Source organism: Dama dama, chromosome 23 (assembly GCF_033118175.1).
Source record: "Dama dama isolate Ldn47 chromosome 23, ASM3311817v1, whole genome shotgun sequence".
NCBI classification, from domain to species: Eukaryota; Metazoa; Chordata; class Mammalia; order Artiodactyla; family Cervidae; genus Dama; species Dama dama.
In genome coordinates this window covers 65,928,173-65,943,133 of record NC_083703.1, presented here as the reverse complement: position 1 = coordinate 65,943,133, position 14,961 = coordinate 65,928,173, and the positions used below count along the sequence as shown (strand labels likewise).

Sequence of the window (14,961 nt, the reverse complement as noted above, 5' to 3'; positions counted from 1 at the left end):
GTGACAAAACCCCACAGGGGCCATGTGAGCAGCCCAAAGCCAGGTGAGCCCCAGGGAGGAGGGTGGCTCTGGAGTTGTGACGTGAGATTTGAGTTTCAGCAATGCAAGTTCTAGCTCTGTGCCCTGGTGCTGTACTTCCCATCTCTACCTGTGGGGTAACAGGAACTGCCCCCAGACTTGTCCGAGGACTGAATGGTCTGACGTGTGCAATGCTCTCACGTATGCCTGGCACTTACAGTCATCAGGCAGCACGCATACCAGGTCTGGGTCAGAGATTAAATGGTGTCCTAGATCGTGTTATTATTTTTTGTTAGTAACTCAGTCGTGTCTGGACGACCGCATGGACTATAGCCTGCCAGGCTCCTCTGGCCATGGAATTCCCCAGGCAAGAATACTGGAGTGGGTTGCCATTCCCTTCCCAATCCAGGGATCGAACCTAGGTCTCCTGCATTGCAGGCAGATTCTTTACCGTTTGAGCCACCTGGGAAGTCCTATATTGGACTCCCCCAAAAGGAAGGCTTCAGGCAAGGATTTGAGTGCAAACAGAACATTTGGGAGGGGATTCCAGGAAAAGTCTGGAAGTGAGACAGGAAAGGGAACGCACAGTAAAGGAGGTGTTATCAACCAGGTTACATGTGGGCAACTGGAGCTATTTCACAGCATTGCTGGGAGCCAGAGTGGAGCATGAGTTCTCCCACCTAAGGGTTCCTGGGGACTGGTACCAAACCACCAAACCCCACCCATGGTTTGTTGATGGCTATGTCTATAAATCATGTCAAATTTTTAGTTTCCGCTCAGTGGTAAAGAATCTGCCTACAATGCAAGATATGTGGGTTCCAGCCCCAGGTCTGGAAGATCTGGAGAAGGAAATGGTAACCCACTCCAGTATGCTTGCCTGGGAAATCCCATGGGCAGAGGAGCCTGGTGGGCTACAGACCATGGGGGTCACAAAAGAGTTGGACATGACTTTAGCAACTAAACAACAACTGGGTGGAAGCCAAGTATGCTCCTGCAGACAGAAAAAAGCCCTCAGGTGAAGAATGGCAGGTGCTCCGAGCGTGCAGTGTTCCACGTGTAGGTGTGCGTGTGGAGGGGGCGAAGGGCAGGGCACCAACAGCATCTTTCACAAGAGGTGAGCAGGACTGTTGTGGTCCCGGCTCCCGTGAAGCGCAGGGACCAGCGAGGAAGACCAGAGTGCTTGCTCTGCATAAGGCATCTACTAATTCAGCCGTTCCTTTTCTGCTCTTCCCAGGACCAAATCTGTTTCCTCCATGTCGGAGTTTGAGAGTTTGCTGGACTGTTCCCCGTACCTCGCCGGGGAAGCCTCCCGGGGCAAAAAGCTACCCAACAGCCCTGCCTTTGCCTTCGTGGGCACCCAGCCAGTGGACCCGGAAAAGGGTGCCCCCGAACAGCCAGGGCTCTCGCCCCGTGACTGCAACCGCCTGGGTGCCCTGGGCTGCCCGGAGCCGGCGGGGAGGCAGATGCAACGCAGCTACACGGCACCCGACAAGACGGGCATCCGCGTGTACTACAGCCCCCCAGTGGCCCGGCGCCTGGGCGTCCCCGTGGTCCATGACAGGGAGGGGAAGATCATCATCGAGCCGGGCTTCCTCTTCACTACAGCCAAGCCCAAAGAGTCGGCCGAGGCGGACGGGTTGGCCGAGAGCTCCTACAGCCGATGGCTCTGCAACTTCTCCCGGCAGCGCCTGGACGGGGGCTCCGGGGGCGGCCCCTCGGCGGCGGGGCCTGGCTTCCCGGCGGCCCTGCACGACTTCGAGATGTCAGGGAACATGAGCGACGACATGAAGGAGATCACCAACTGCGTGCGCCAGGCCATGCGTTCGGGCTCGCTGGAGCGGAAGGTGAAGAGCACGTCCAGCCAGACGGTGGGCGTGGCCAGCGTGGGCACGCAGACCATCCGCACGGTCAGCGTGGGCCTGCAGACCGACCCGCCCCGCGGCAGCCTTCACGGCAAGAGCTGGTCGCCGCGTGGCTCCTCGCTCGTGTCCGTGCGCAGCAAGCAGATCTCATCTTCCCTGGACAAGGTGCACGCGCGCATCGAGCGGCCCTGCTGCTCACCCAAGTACGGCTCGCCCAAGCTCCAGAGGCGCTCTGTGTCCAAGCTGGACGGGGCCAAGGACCGCAGCCTGTGGAACCTGCACCAGGGCAAGCAGAACGGCTCGGCCTGGGCCCGCTCCACCACCACGCGGGACAGCCCCGTGCTGAGGAACATCAATGACGGGCTGTCCAGCCTCTTCAGCGTGGTGGAGCACTCGGGGAGCACGGAGTCGGTCTGGAAACTTGGCATGTCCGAGGCCCGGGCCAAGCCCGAACCGCCCAAGTACGGCATCGTGCAGGAGTTCTTCCGCAACGTGTGTGGCCGGGCGCCGAGCCCCACGGCGTCCGCCGCGGGGGAGGAGGGCGCCAAGAAGCCGGAGCCCCTCTCCCCCGCCAGCTACCACCAGCCCGAGGGCATGGCCAGGATCCTGAACAAGAAGGTGGGCAAGTCGGGCGGCAGTGAGGAGGCCAGGCTCTCCGTGCTCCCCCAGGTGGGGAAGGATGGTATCACTCGAGATGGAGATGGAGCCACCGTCCTTCCCAGTGAGGTAGGTGGGTTGGGGGCGGGGTGCCCTTTTTCTTTTGAGCTGAGATTGGTTTATAAGGTCCCAACTCTTTGGTTTTCAAACTCAGGCCTGTGGCTTGTGCGTTTCAGTAAGTCCGTGTGCTGGTCTGGGATGGGGGTTGGAAGACCTCCGTCCTGGAACAACAGACCTGTTGGACACACGGTCTGATTACTAGATGTGTGAGCATGGCTTACCCATGCACACCCCCAGAGACTGCCAGCATCCCCTCCGGGCAAGAAGCATGGGCACTGCTTTCCCATCACCCAGCGATGTGCCCGCTCCCTTGATTCATGAGAGCCAGTCGTGGACCTCCCTGTGTTCAGTGGTGTCACCTAAGTACCCTGAGAGGATTTACTCCATGAAAAGTGGAATTGCTGAAAATCAGCGCTTCTCCTCCCACTCCTGGGAAGCCAGTCTTTAAACATGTCCTGGCACACCACTGCCCCCACCCCACCAAGACTCCATCCCCAAGTGCTTCCATTCTGAGACCCTTTTGTTGCTCATTCCACTCCGGATATCAATTTCAGATTTAGTTAAGGTTATGTGCATATTAGTAAAACAAATAAGTTAGTGTTGCAGAAAGGGAAACTGCGGCTTATACCATGGAACCCAAGGGCAAGGATCCAAAGGCCCCAGAGGCTGCTCTGTCTCCCTCTCCTCTCTTTAAAAAATATATATATGCACATATATATATAAAGTTTGTCTCTCTGCGCCAGGTCTTATTTGCAGAACTCAGGATCTTTTAGTTGTGGCAGGCAGAATCTAGTTCCCTGATCAAGGATTGAACCCAGAACCCCTGCATTGGGAACTTGGAGTCTTAGCCACTAGACCACCAGGGAAGTCCCTCCCTCTCCTCTCCTTTGAGCTTCATTTTCTCTGATGTCCTTGTCTCCCTCCCTCTCTGTTGTATTTGCATGTGGTCCAGGTGGGCTCTCCCTTCTCTGCTTTTATAACATCTTCTGGTTCAAGCACCTAAAAGAGATGGAGTCAAATCCCTATGTCCCAGTTCCACATTTCAGGAAGAAACTGATTGGTGTAACTTGAGTTCAGTGGGCCCCCTTGGCCCAGTCAGCTGTGGTAATGGGCTTATCATGGTCTGCAGTGCAGGGAGTGAAGGAAGGTTGTAGGTGGGGGTACAGAGAGATGGCATGGGCTGGAATTGACCCATGTGATTTGTACGGTTTATATGTTTAGCTGGTTTCTAGGTTTTCCCTATTGTACATAATACTGTGGTGAACATCTTGACACAAAAGCATTTTTCCATATTGCAGATTATTTCCTTAGTTTTTTAAAAAATGAATTAATTAATTTTAATTGGCTATCTCCTTAGTTTTGAGTTGTAGAAATGGGTAAATTGTTAAACTATTTAATAAGTGTTGCTGAATTGCCTTTCCAAAGACTTTGTCGAGTTTCTAGAACCCCCAAGAGTATATGGTGAGTGCTCTACTTCCTTATACTCTCTGGCTGCGTTAAATTAAAACAAAACAAAACAAAACAAACCTTTAAAATATTTATTCCTATTTTTTTAACTTAAACCTTTTTTAGTTTAATATATATACTGTAAAAAATATGGCTTATTGAATTCTTACAAACTGAACATAGCCATTATATTAGAGTTCCTTGGAGAAACAAAACCAGTAGGCTTTATGGTTATGCATGCGTGAGAGAGAGAGAGAGAGAGAGTGTGTGTGTGTGTGTGTGTGTGTGTGTGGAGAGAGAGAGACAGAGACAGAGACAGAGAGACTGAGTCCAGAAGCCTGAGAAGAGCCAATGGTATAGTTCCAGTACAGCACATATAGCTGATGTAGTTCCAGTCTAAAGGTCATCAGGCAGGAAGAATTCTTTCTTACTCTGTGTTCTGTTCAGTACGCCAGCTGATTGGATGAGGCTCACCCACGTTAGAGAGAGCAAGCAGCTTTACTCTGTCTACTGGTTTAAATATTAATCTCAATCAAAAGCATCCTTGCAGAAGTACCCAGGATAGTGTTTGACCAGGTGTCTGGAACCTGTGGCCCAGTCAGGTTGACACAAAATTAATCATCATAGTCAGATAACCACAACTACATCACGAAACCAGAAATACAAAGCTGATTGTATTTGCCATGTTGGTTGACCCAAACATTTTTCAGTATGTAAAATATGCTTATTACCCATTGATCCAGTAGTTCTCTTAAGAATGTAACCAATGGAAATTTTTATAGAGGTGGATATGTATATAAAGAAATGTATTGCATTCTTAATAAAAATTGCTAAGACTTACTGTATACATAATAGGCAATATGCCAACAGTTTGTTGTAATCACAACAGACTTTGAGGAAAAAATCCGGGCTGAGATCAAAGTTGATCACAACAACTTTGAGGAAAAAATCAAGGCTCAGAGAGGTTAAAAAACTTGTTTGAGGTCACACAGCTGGTAAGTAACTGGGCTGGAATTTTAACCAACCAATCAAGTTTTACAGCAGCATGTTTTTGGGTTTTTTTTGACGTATAGTTGCCATACAATATTATATAAGTTACAGGTGTGTAATATAGTGATTCATGATTTTTAAAGTTTATACTCCATTTGTAATTATTATTAATATTGACTATATTCCCTGTGCTGTAAAATATATCCTAGTAGCTTATTTTTATTCCTAATAATTTGTACCTCTTAATCCCCTACCTCTATTTTGCCTCTTCCTCCTTCCCTCTCACCACTGGTAACCATGAGTTTGTTCCCTATATCTGTGGGTCTGATGTTTTTTTGTTCTATTCACAAGTTTGTTGTATTTTTTAGATTCCACATATAAGTGGTGTTAGTATTTGTCTTCCCCTGTCTAACTTAACTTTACCTAGTATAATGCCCCCCAAGTCTATCAACGGTACTGCAAATGGCAAAATTACATTTTTTTAATAGTTGAGTAGCATTCTATCCATTCATCTATTGATGGACACTTAGGTTTCCATATCTTGGCAATTGTAAATAATGTATAGCAGCACTTTTAGCCATTATCCCTATGTGTTGGTCGTAGTAAAAAAATAGAAACTACCTAAAACACACATAAAAAATGAGTTGGATAAATAAATTAAGCCATTTCCATTCAGTGGAATACTATGTGGCCATTAAAAAGAAAGAGATCTGGACATAGATAATGACAAAAAAAGTATTCATGTTTTGTCGATTACAAAGTAAGCTATTGGAGTTGAGATCATTTTGGTAAAGGTATGTTCCAGAATTTATGTATATTCCAGAATTTATTATATTCTAGAATGTTTGGGTTTTTTTGTTTTGCTTTTTTATCTGTACTGGGTCTTTTTGCTGCATACAGGCTTTTGCTGGGCTTCTGTCTAGCTGCAGTGCATGCGCTTAGTTGCCCCCATGGTATATGGGATCTTAGTTCCTCGACCAGGGATCGAACCCAAGTCCCCTGCATTGGAAGGTGGATTCTTTTTTTTTTTTTTTTGGAAGGTGGATTCTTAACCACTGGACCACCAGGGAAGTCCCTAGCATGTTATTTATGAACACTCATTACTGCTTTATTTATGAACGTTCATTACTGCTCTAATGGGAGAAAATAAGTTTTTAAAATTGGTTCAAAGAGGGGCTACAGGGATGGGATGGGGAGGGAGGTGGGAGGGGGGATCAGGATGGGGAACAAATGTAAATCCATGGCTGATTCATGTCAATGTATGGCAAAAGCCACTACAATATTGTAAAGTAATTAGCCTCCAACTAATAAAAATAAATGAAAATAAATAACTGGAAAAAAAAAAAAGAGGGGCTCCAGCTCCTAGGAACTGCACAGCTGAGTCCGAATTCCTGGCCTGGATGGCCACCCAGTCCCTGGGGGGGTGGGGGGGCGGTTAGTGCCTCCTGGCTCCTCCTGACTTCTTCCTCTCTCCCCCAAGGATGCAGTGTGTGACTGCAGCACCCAGTCTCTCGCCTCCTGCTTCGCCCGGCCATCCCGCTCGGCCATCCGCCACTCTCCTTCCAAGTGCAGGCTGCACCCTTCAGAGTCTGGCTGGAGTGGGGAGGAGCGGGCAGCCCCGCCCAGCGAGTGATAGAGCAGCCGAGCTCCTCACCTCGACCAGCCCCCGTCCCTGGACAGCCGAAGGGAACCAGTGGAGAGGAGAAGTCGCTCGGGGCCCTGAGAGCTCCTGCATCTCTCGCCCTGGAGGGCTGCATCTCTGCCATGGAAGCGCTTTCCCAGCCAGGTAAAGCGGGGTCTCCTGCTGACTGCTGGGTGGTGATATCTGACTTCCCAGGGGAAGGCAGCGAGTGGGAGAAAGACCAAAACTGGGCTTCAGAAGCATCTCCAGAGAGATCCATTGAGAGCTGATCCCTGGGTCGTAAGTTGGGAGAGCCTTGCCTGGTTCCACCCACACCCACTTCTCAGAAGAGCCAAGGAAAGGATCCACTTCCGGCCATGCGCCTCAGGGAAAAGGGCTCACAGAGATGTTCCTGGCCAACCACATCCCTCTTCACCAGGAAGAAACACCGATGAGAAGAACAGGCTTTGCTCTAGGGCTCAACATGGGGTGTCTGATGGAGCTGAGCTGGGCATCACCCCATCCCTCTCTTCCCTCCGCCACCGCCTCCTCCCCCCAGCCCCGCTGCTCTGGATTGCTGCAGCTCTAGGGAATATGATAGGGCAGTAGCCAGGGTCAAGTATCTGCTTGGAATCCTGGGGTCCTGGATCTCCCTGCCCGTAGCTCAGATGCAGCAAGACCTAGAATGAGGTAGAAATGTGCGGGGCCCAGGGTCAGGGAGCCACTGGAACTGCCTTTCTTGCCAAGGTGACTTGGGGGGACCCCAGCCTTCCCAGGAGACTCCTTGAGGACAGACATAGGTAGAGTCCATCTCAAGACCTGGTGCACAGATAAATAAATGCCTAATTGCCCACTGCCTTGATTGCTGGGGGCTCTTTCCCCAGCACCCTGGAGGGGTGCCACATCTCTACTGTGTTTACATCCTGCAGCTGGTGGAGGGCAAAGATATTCCCAAAAAGAGACTCCCAGTTGGCCAGATCAGGCCCAAGAGTCTTTCACGAGGCCGTTGCCCCAGGACATGGCAATAGACTGGGGCCTGGAAACACATTTCTTGCCTAGGTTGTTTATTTTGAGTTTTTCTTACTATAAATATTTAAGGTGGTTTTACTTTATTTTAATAATTTAATTTACCCCAAAGTCCCTAAGGTAATTTATTGGAGGTTGAGACATGTGCTCTCGCCACTGGGACAATGCAAGGCTTTAACACGATGGATGGGCGCAGGGTCCCCTCTGTGGACAAGACAACTCAGCAGGCGAGCTCTGGTCTCCTGGTTCAGGTTTGGAGGGGACCCCAGCAGAGCTCCCCACAAATCTGCTGACCCTTTGGCCTCAGAGCATCATTTTTATGCTCTACATCTTCTACTTGCCTGACCCCCAGCTGTGAGTTTGTAAATACTCACAGACAGGACAGAGGGCTGGACCAGCAGCACCGCTTCCCAATCACTTCCCATTTTCCTTCTCATTTTCCTCCCTCCTTCTGACACCTTTTTTTTTGGTTTCTAATGAGTCCAACACAGATTACTAAGGTTTTATCAAGAGCATGGAGATCTCTCCAAGTTCCCTAAGTGAGAACTCGCAGGAAAACAGGACTGAACTTCGAGAATGTTGTTTATTGCAGCTTTGCACATGGATCTGAGAGTGTCTGCCAGCCTGCCTCAGTTCTCACCAGCCTCCAGCCTTTTCACCAGCCTCTCTCCTTAGCCTTATGGACTCCCCAGGCTCGTCTCTCAGCCCCAACCCCACTGCCCACCCTTCCCCCTGTCGCATGTGAGCTGACTGAGCCATCGGATGGGTTGCAGCATGGCTCATTGCAGTGGTGACAGGGCAGGGGAGAACGCAGGGGCCTCCCTCTTGGTGCCAGTGAACCCATTTTGGTTGCACACATACCTGCATATCTGCGTGTAACTGGTTGGGGGCTCAGAGTGAAAACATCAGGATAAAGTGGCTTATCTGAATTTTCCATCAGGAAGACCGAAAGCCAGCATCTTTGCTAGTGTGCCCCCAGGACTTAGGAGATGCCTCTGCACTCCCACCCACCAGCCCCCAGTCTTGCCCTTTCTGGAGCACCTGGACCAGTTACCCAAATACCTTCATGTCCATTACCTATCAGCAGAACTTTGGGGTCACGTTAGTACAACCAGCCACTTCCTCGTACCATAGTGACCTGTGTGGGCAGAGCAGGAAGGTCAATGTAGCCAAGGGCCAGCCCCTCTGGGATGCCAGTGCTCCCACCCAAGAGGTCAGGGGACCCCTCCAATGCTATCCAAGGGAGGGGGTTCACACCAGGCCACAAGCCACCAGCGGCCTTCTGCCACCTCCTGGGGCTGCAGAGGGCCAGGGAGGCTGCACTTCTAGCCTTGGGGAGGAATCCTCACGAGACCTGGACCCTGTTGAGTGCTCAGCCTTACCATCATTGTTCTCATCCAAGATAGTCCTTGCGTTCTCATTGTCTTAGCGCCTGGCCGCCCAGCCCTCAGCCAGTGTCAGAGGCCTGTCCTTGGTTTTCAGTAAAGTCCCAGTTTCTGCTTCCTGCATGCCACTGGGCAAGGTCACTCATCACTGTTCTTACAGAAGCCTCTGGATATGGGGTTGATGGGGTTGAAAATGTTACGTGTAAATATTGGTTTGATTTGGGTTTTAGTATTTTAATTAGCAACTGGTTGTGTTTCCTTTTTTGGGGGTGGGGGGTTGTCTTGTAAAAACTCTCTACTCTTTTGGAATGTAATTTCTAAGTTTGTTTGTTTCTTCAAATGCCTTTTAAGTCTTGGTAACATTCCCGAAGCAGAAAACTGCCTGGCCCACTGTGAGGACTCCCCAGGAGCACCGGGTCCCAGGAAGGAACACTGCCTTTTTCCCCTTTCTTCTTTCCTGCCTCTTTACTCCCAGCAACTTCCTTCTCTTCCTCGCCCTCTGTCCCTCTTTTTCCTCTCATTTCCCTCTCTCTCTATTCTCTTCAGCCAAAGTCCCAAGGAACCTTGGGGTCCTAATTCCCTACAGGCCCCTAGGCTTGGATCCATTGTGTTGGCACCAGTTGGTTGAGGGGAAATGGAAGACTGACCCCAAACTGGACGATCTTGTGTTTCTGACATCTGACCTCTTCCCACAGCCAAATCAGACCCTCCTGGGGGCAATGATGTCTGTACTTGAAATGAAAATCAAACCACTCTGGCACGTCAGTGGCCCCTAGATCCTGCATGCACGAGGTATCAATATTCAAGTCCCTGTCACCCTGGTGGCCATCTCCCCCCCAATTCTGTCCCCACCAAAGGCTGACCAATTTTAAAAAACCCCTCCCAAGAGGTCTTGCTCAAAATGGCTCCTTCCCTTGGTCTCCCCAGGGATGGTCCTCTACCAGCTGCTCTCCCAGGTGACAAAGTTGAGGGTCCAGGACTTGACCCTCTTGTGCCCTGATTGCCACATGGCTCCCTCCTGCCTGCCTCCATCCACTTTTCGTGGTTTCATCACATGGTCTGTTCTCCTCTTGCCCATCCAACTTCTGGGGCCTTCCTCCCTCTCCTCTCCCATCTAGAATGCTCCCCCCCCAGCTTTGCCAGTCTTCCAGGCCCATTAGCCCCCCAATCCCACCACCTCTTCATTAATAATAAGTCCCTGGACACCTCTTCTAGAGCACATGGCCATTTAGAAATTGCTTCTCCTTCAGGCTTCTACATGCTAACTCTGGGAGGCAACCTTGGCAGGACAGGGTTTAGTGTTCCCATTTTATAGATGAGGAAACTGAGGTACAGGTCTCATTCCAGAGTCACCTAACCAGGAAGTCATCAAGTTCAGACTAGAACCTAGGTCAGCTGGAACCCTCAGGCCAACCTTGTCCCTTGCTGTGTTAACCTACTGCCCCACTGGGGGCTTTGTGTGGCTGCAGAATTCCCAGACTATGCCACTGCCCAACCCAGACACAAAACCAGTCTATCCTGAATCTCTGGACCTGTGTGTCTCGGAGGGTGGTGTGGGGACATGTCCAAAATGCAGCTTCTTGGACCCCACCTCACCCCAAAGGGCCAGGAATCTGCATATCTAACAAACTCCCAGAGAGATCCTAAGTACCAGTGCCACATCATTAATGTTCACAGCCTTGACCATTGTTCAGTTACTCAGTCGTGTCCAACTCTTTGTGACCCTGTGGACTGCAGCATGCCAGGCTTCCCTGTCCTTTACCATCTCCAATTAGGCCATCTTTTTTAAGCCCAGTAAATATGATATATTTTTAGAAGAGCCTTGAGCTGAGAATTAGGGGACCTGGTCCTCAATCCAGCTCTGATTTGGGTTAACTATGCTGAGAATTTCCAAAAAGCACCAGGGGCAATTTACAATCTTAATCGTAAAGTTCAGTAAGGCAACGGAAAAAAAAAAGTCAAAAAGCAAGAGGAATTATCATTCCCCAAATCTATCTTCCCAGGTGGCACAGTGCGTAAAGAATTCTCCTGCCAATGCAGGAGACCTAGGAGATGTGGGTTCGACCCCTGCGTTGGGAAGATCCCCTGGAGGAAGAAATGGCAACCCACTCCAGTGTTCTTGCCTGGAAAATCCCATGGACAGAGGAGCCTGCAGGACTACAGTCCATGGGGTTGCAAAGAGTTGGACAGAACTGAGCAAAACTAAGCGCGGCGCGCGCGCACACACACACACACACACACACACTTAAATCTATCTGATGTGATTTCCATAATCCTGCAATTAAATTTTACTCTGGAGTTTCCTGGCAGCCATGGTAAAAAGGGAAGCACATCAACTTTCACTACTCTCATCATCCAGTCATGGGAAGTGACAATATTTGCCCCAGGAGGCAAACTCTTCTGCTAATTTAGAGCATGCGTCCTTTCTTCAAAGGCCACTAAGTCAGTTGTGGTATGAACCTAAAATGCAAGGATGTTTTCTAGGTCACTATTTTAAAAATAATAAACTGCCACCGACTTGAATGACCTTGACCCCAGAGCTTGTGGCTAGTCTGTGCCTCTGTTCCTCCAGCTGCAACGTGGAAGAAATTCTACCTCACATGGCGGTGCTGAGGACCAAGTACAATACTGTGTGAGTCTACGTGGGAAAACATAAGGTTCTACACTGATGTAAAGAGATCTGATCACACTCATTGTCCCCTAGTGCCCTCACTAGTCTTAGTGAGTAGAAAGGCTAATAAACTGGACCAACCCTCTCACTTTAAAAAAAAAAATTGTGGCCCAAAATACATAATATAAAACTTACTGTTTTATCCCTTTTAGTGGCTTTAAATACATTCACACAGTGGTACAACCATCAGGACTATCCATTTCCAGAACTTTTTCATCACCCCAAATTGAAACTGTACCCACTAAACAGTAACTCCCCATCCTTCCCTCAGGCCCCTGATAACCTATATTCTACTTTCTGTCTCTATGAATTTACCTATTCTAAGTGGAATCATACAGTGTTGGTCCTTTTTTGTCAAACTCCTCACTTTTTTGGATGAGGAATCCAGCCCAGAGAAGGGAGTTCCTCACCCAAGGTCACACAGCAAACTGGAGGCAGAGTCAGGACCAGAATTCAGGTTTCCTGACTCCCACCAGGTTCTGCATCCCTAGGGGTGAGTGAGACCCCATCTACCATTCCCTGATCTTGGCTGAACCCTGTCTTCTCTCTGGGCCAGCCTGTTTGCTTCCCACCACCCATCCATCCTTTGTTTTATCACCTTCCTCCAAAGCCTCCCCTCCTCCTGCCTCCTCTTCTCTGACTGATTCCCACCAGCAGACTGAGTGGCCCTGACCCATGGCCAGGTTTTCCTCTTCTGAGCCGCAGGCTTCTTTGTAGTACTCACCCCCTTCAGCCCTCCCAGAATGGCCTTCTATGGATTTCCTGGCCCCTCAGGCTTACATCCCCATCGTCCTGTGTCTGTGGTCTCCCAACTCCTGATGTTTGCTTTCAGATCTGATTGTATTTCCTGGGTTCTATTTTACTTTCTCACACTGAAGGGGGAAACTTTCCCCGATGCCTCAGGCTGGGCTTGGCCCAGTGACCACCCCCAGCCCAGAAAGACACCCCCCATCCCACCCTTGAGTCCCATTTTCTTCTGTCCACAGCCTCCCGACAGGACCCCAGCACTATCCACTGGGAATTGGCAGAGGTCACTGGGACCCCCATTTTGGCTTCCCCTATCCTGCCCAGTCCTGCATAGCCTAGTTTGTAAAGCAGATGCAGCCTGACTTGGGTTCTTCCCTCCTCCCTCTGGCTATCTGTCCGTCCATCTGCCTGTCCATTTGATATCCCACCATCCTCTCTACCCTCCCCTGGATCTCTCTGCCTCTGAATAGCTTGCCCTGGCAGAACCTGTAGCCCACCCTGGCATTACCACTTATCCCTTCTGTAGTATTTGCAGTTTGCAAAGTCCACAGAGCCAAGAACCAAAGGGGACTGGTAACATAGTGACCCTTGCCCAGGGCTCCCCCACCCCACCCTTCCCTGCACCCTCCTTTGTCTACCCCATCAGCCTTGCTCCCCTGCCTTCCTGCCCTTCACCAGCTCCCTGAACCCCAGGCAGTAAGGAAAGGAGCTCTGGTTTCCCTTGAAACCAGAAGGGCATCCTTGAAGGGCCAAAGTCATCAATGCCTGACCATCTTGTCTTTCTCCACTCTATTACCACTCGAACTGCTCCTGTGAAAAGGAATTTCAGCCAGGATTTTGGAGACCTGGCCCAGGTCTGGACAGTTTTCCTAACTTCTCTGTGTTTGGCTGGTTGTATGATTTTATGATGATCCTTAGGGACCCCAGAGCACCCCTCATGTTTTGGGGTCCTGCATCACCATCCTCTCTCCACTGGGCCCTGGCATCCTGGCTCCTCTCTCAGCTCCGCCACTGATCTCTGTGCCTTAGTTTACTTCGCACAGGGGGCTCACCACAAGTCTGTTCCCAGCAGCTTCCCAATTTGGTGCCTCTAAGGCAGGGCCTTGGCAGCTGTGGCCCAGCTCCCTGGCACTGTCTTCTAAGGGCACCAGGTTGCTGAGGATGAGATGCCTGGAGGTTCTCAAAGAAGCCAGAGCATCACCTGGGAACTTGATAGAAATGCAAAGTATTGGCCCCACTCAAGAACTACAAAACTAGAACTTTGGTGGGGGTGGGGGGAGGGCAGCAAGCTGGGGGTTTAACAAGCCCTCCAAATGATTCCAATATACACAGGCATTTACTACCTGCCGATCTAAACCAGCAAACAGTGTGGCCTGGTGAAGGACTGAGGCTGGTCCTGACCAGGAACAAGTGGGAAACATCAAGCTCATCTGGATTTCTGAGGCCAGGGAACCCTGGCCATCCATACCCAAAGCAAAACACAACTGTGTTCTCCTCTTCCCAGAAATTGGGGGGCTGGAAAAAGGCAGGCATTTTTCCTTTCTCTACTCCTGGCTTGGTTCCAGTTCTACCCACCTTTCCTACTCATCTGGGTTTTACTAAAGGTTGTATAGGGTTGTGCCAGCCAGGCAGGGGGTGGGCCTCCTGTGGGGGGGGGGGTGGGCAGGAGACAAAAGACCCTGACCCTTTATCCCTTGGGAATCTCACCATAGGCTTATGGCTTCTTTTCAAATGGAAAGCTTCTCAAAGACAGACTCCTAAATCCCCAACCAGCTCCTCCTCCTCCCACCTCCAGGGAGACCTTGTAGACGGTGCCAAAAAGCAGCTCCTGCCCCTAGGGGCTAGGGGAGAGAGCCAAAAGCCATCCCTCAACCTGGCCTCCCCATCCTGAACCCCCGCCAATACTGTGAAACCCCCTTCCTGACCATCCTGGTTTCCTGGTGTGGCCTCTGAAGTCATGGGCCCAAGGGGTCCCCCAGGGAAAGGCCTTTGGGAAGGAAGGGACCAGGGGCATCCTTGGGCCAAACTCTGCCTCTCCTGTCCGCTCTTTCTCCTCCCTACTCCTTTCTTCAGAAGGCTCCTTCCCAGGAGGTACTGGGTGCTAGACAACCGTGGTCCAGTCCGCCAGCTCTCCTTCCCCCCCGTGTCTTATTTCAGACATGAGAATAACTGTACAGTGTAAACTTACAAAGGGTTTTTAATGGTTTAGATTGGAAATAAAGTATGTCACATGAACAGTTTCCCTGGACTTGGCTTGTCTGATTTCTCACGTGAGGTGGGTGTGGTCCCCAGCACATTTGGAACTTGACTCAACCACACACCCAGTTGCCTGGGAAGGAGGGAATCCTAGGAATGCCACAGCCAACTGGCTGGTCTGGGGTCACTTCGGAGGAGCCAGCAGGGGCTCCCAGCTACTGACTGCTGACACCTCAGGGTCTCCCATGAAGGGTGGTAAGGCCACAGAGAAACAAATGCAGG

At 50.5% G+C, this 14,961-nt stretch overlaps 1 protein-coding gene across 1 annotated transcript in view; it reads left to right on the top strand.

The window, feature by feature from the left end:
* MTCL2 (microtubule crosslinking factor 2) overlaps positions 1 to 14,723 on the top strand; it is a 73,802-nt gene extending 59,079 nt beyond the window's left edge. The window contains exons 14-15 of the mRNA XM_061127215.1: positions 1,253 to 2,606; positions 6,514 to 14,723. Coding sequence (XP_060983198.1) covers positions 1,253 to 2,606; positions 6,514 to 6,666 — 1,507 coding nt within the window. The 3' untranslated portion in view covers positions 6,667 to 14,723. The remainder of the gene's footprint in view (positions 1 to 1,252; positions 2,607 to 6,513) is intronic.
* The last annotated feature ends 238 nt before the right edge of the window (positions 14,724 to 14,961 follow it).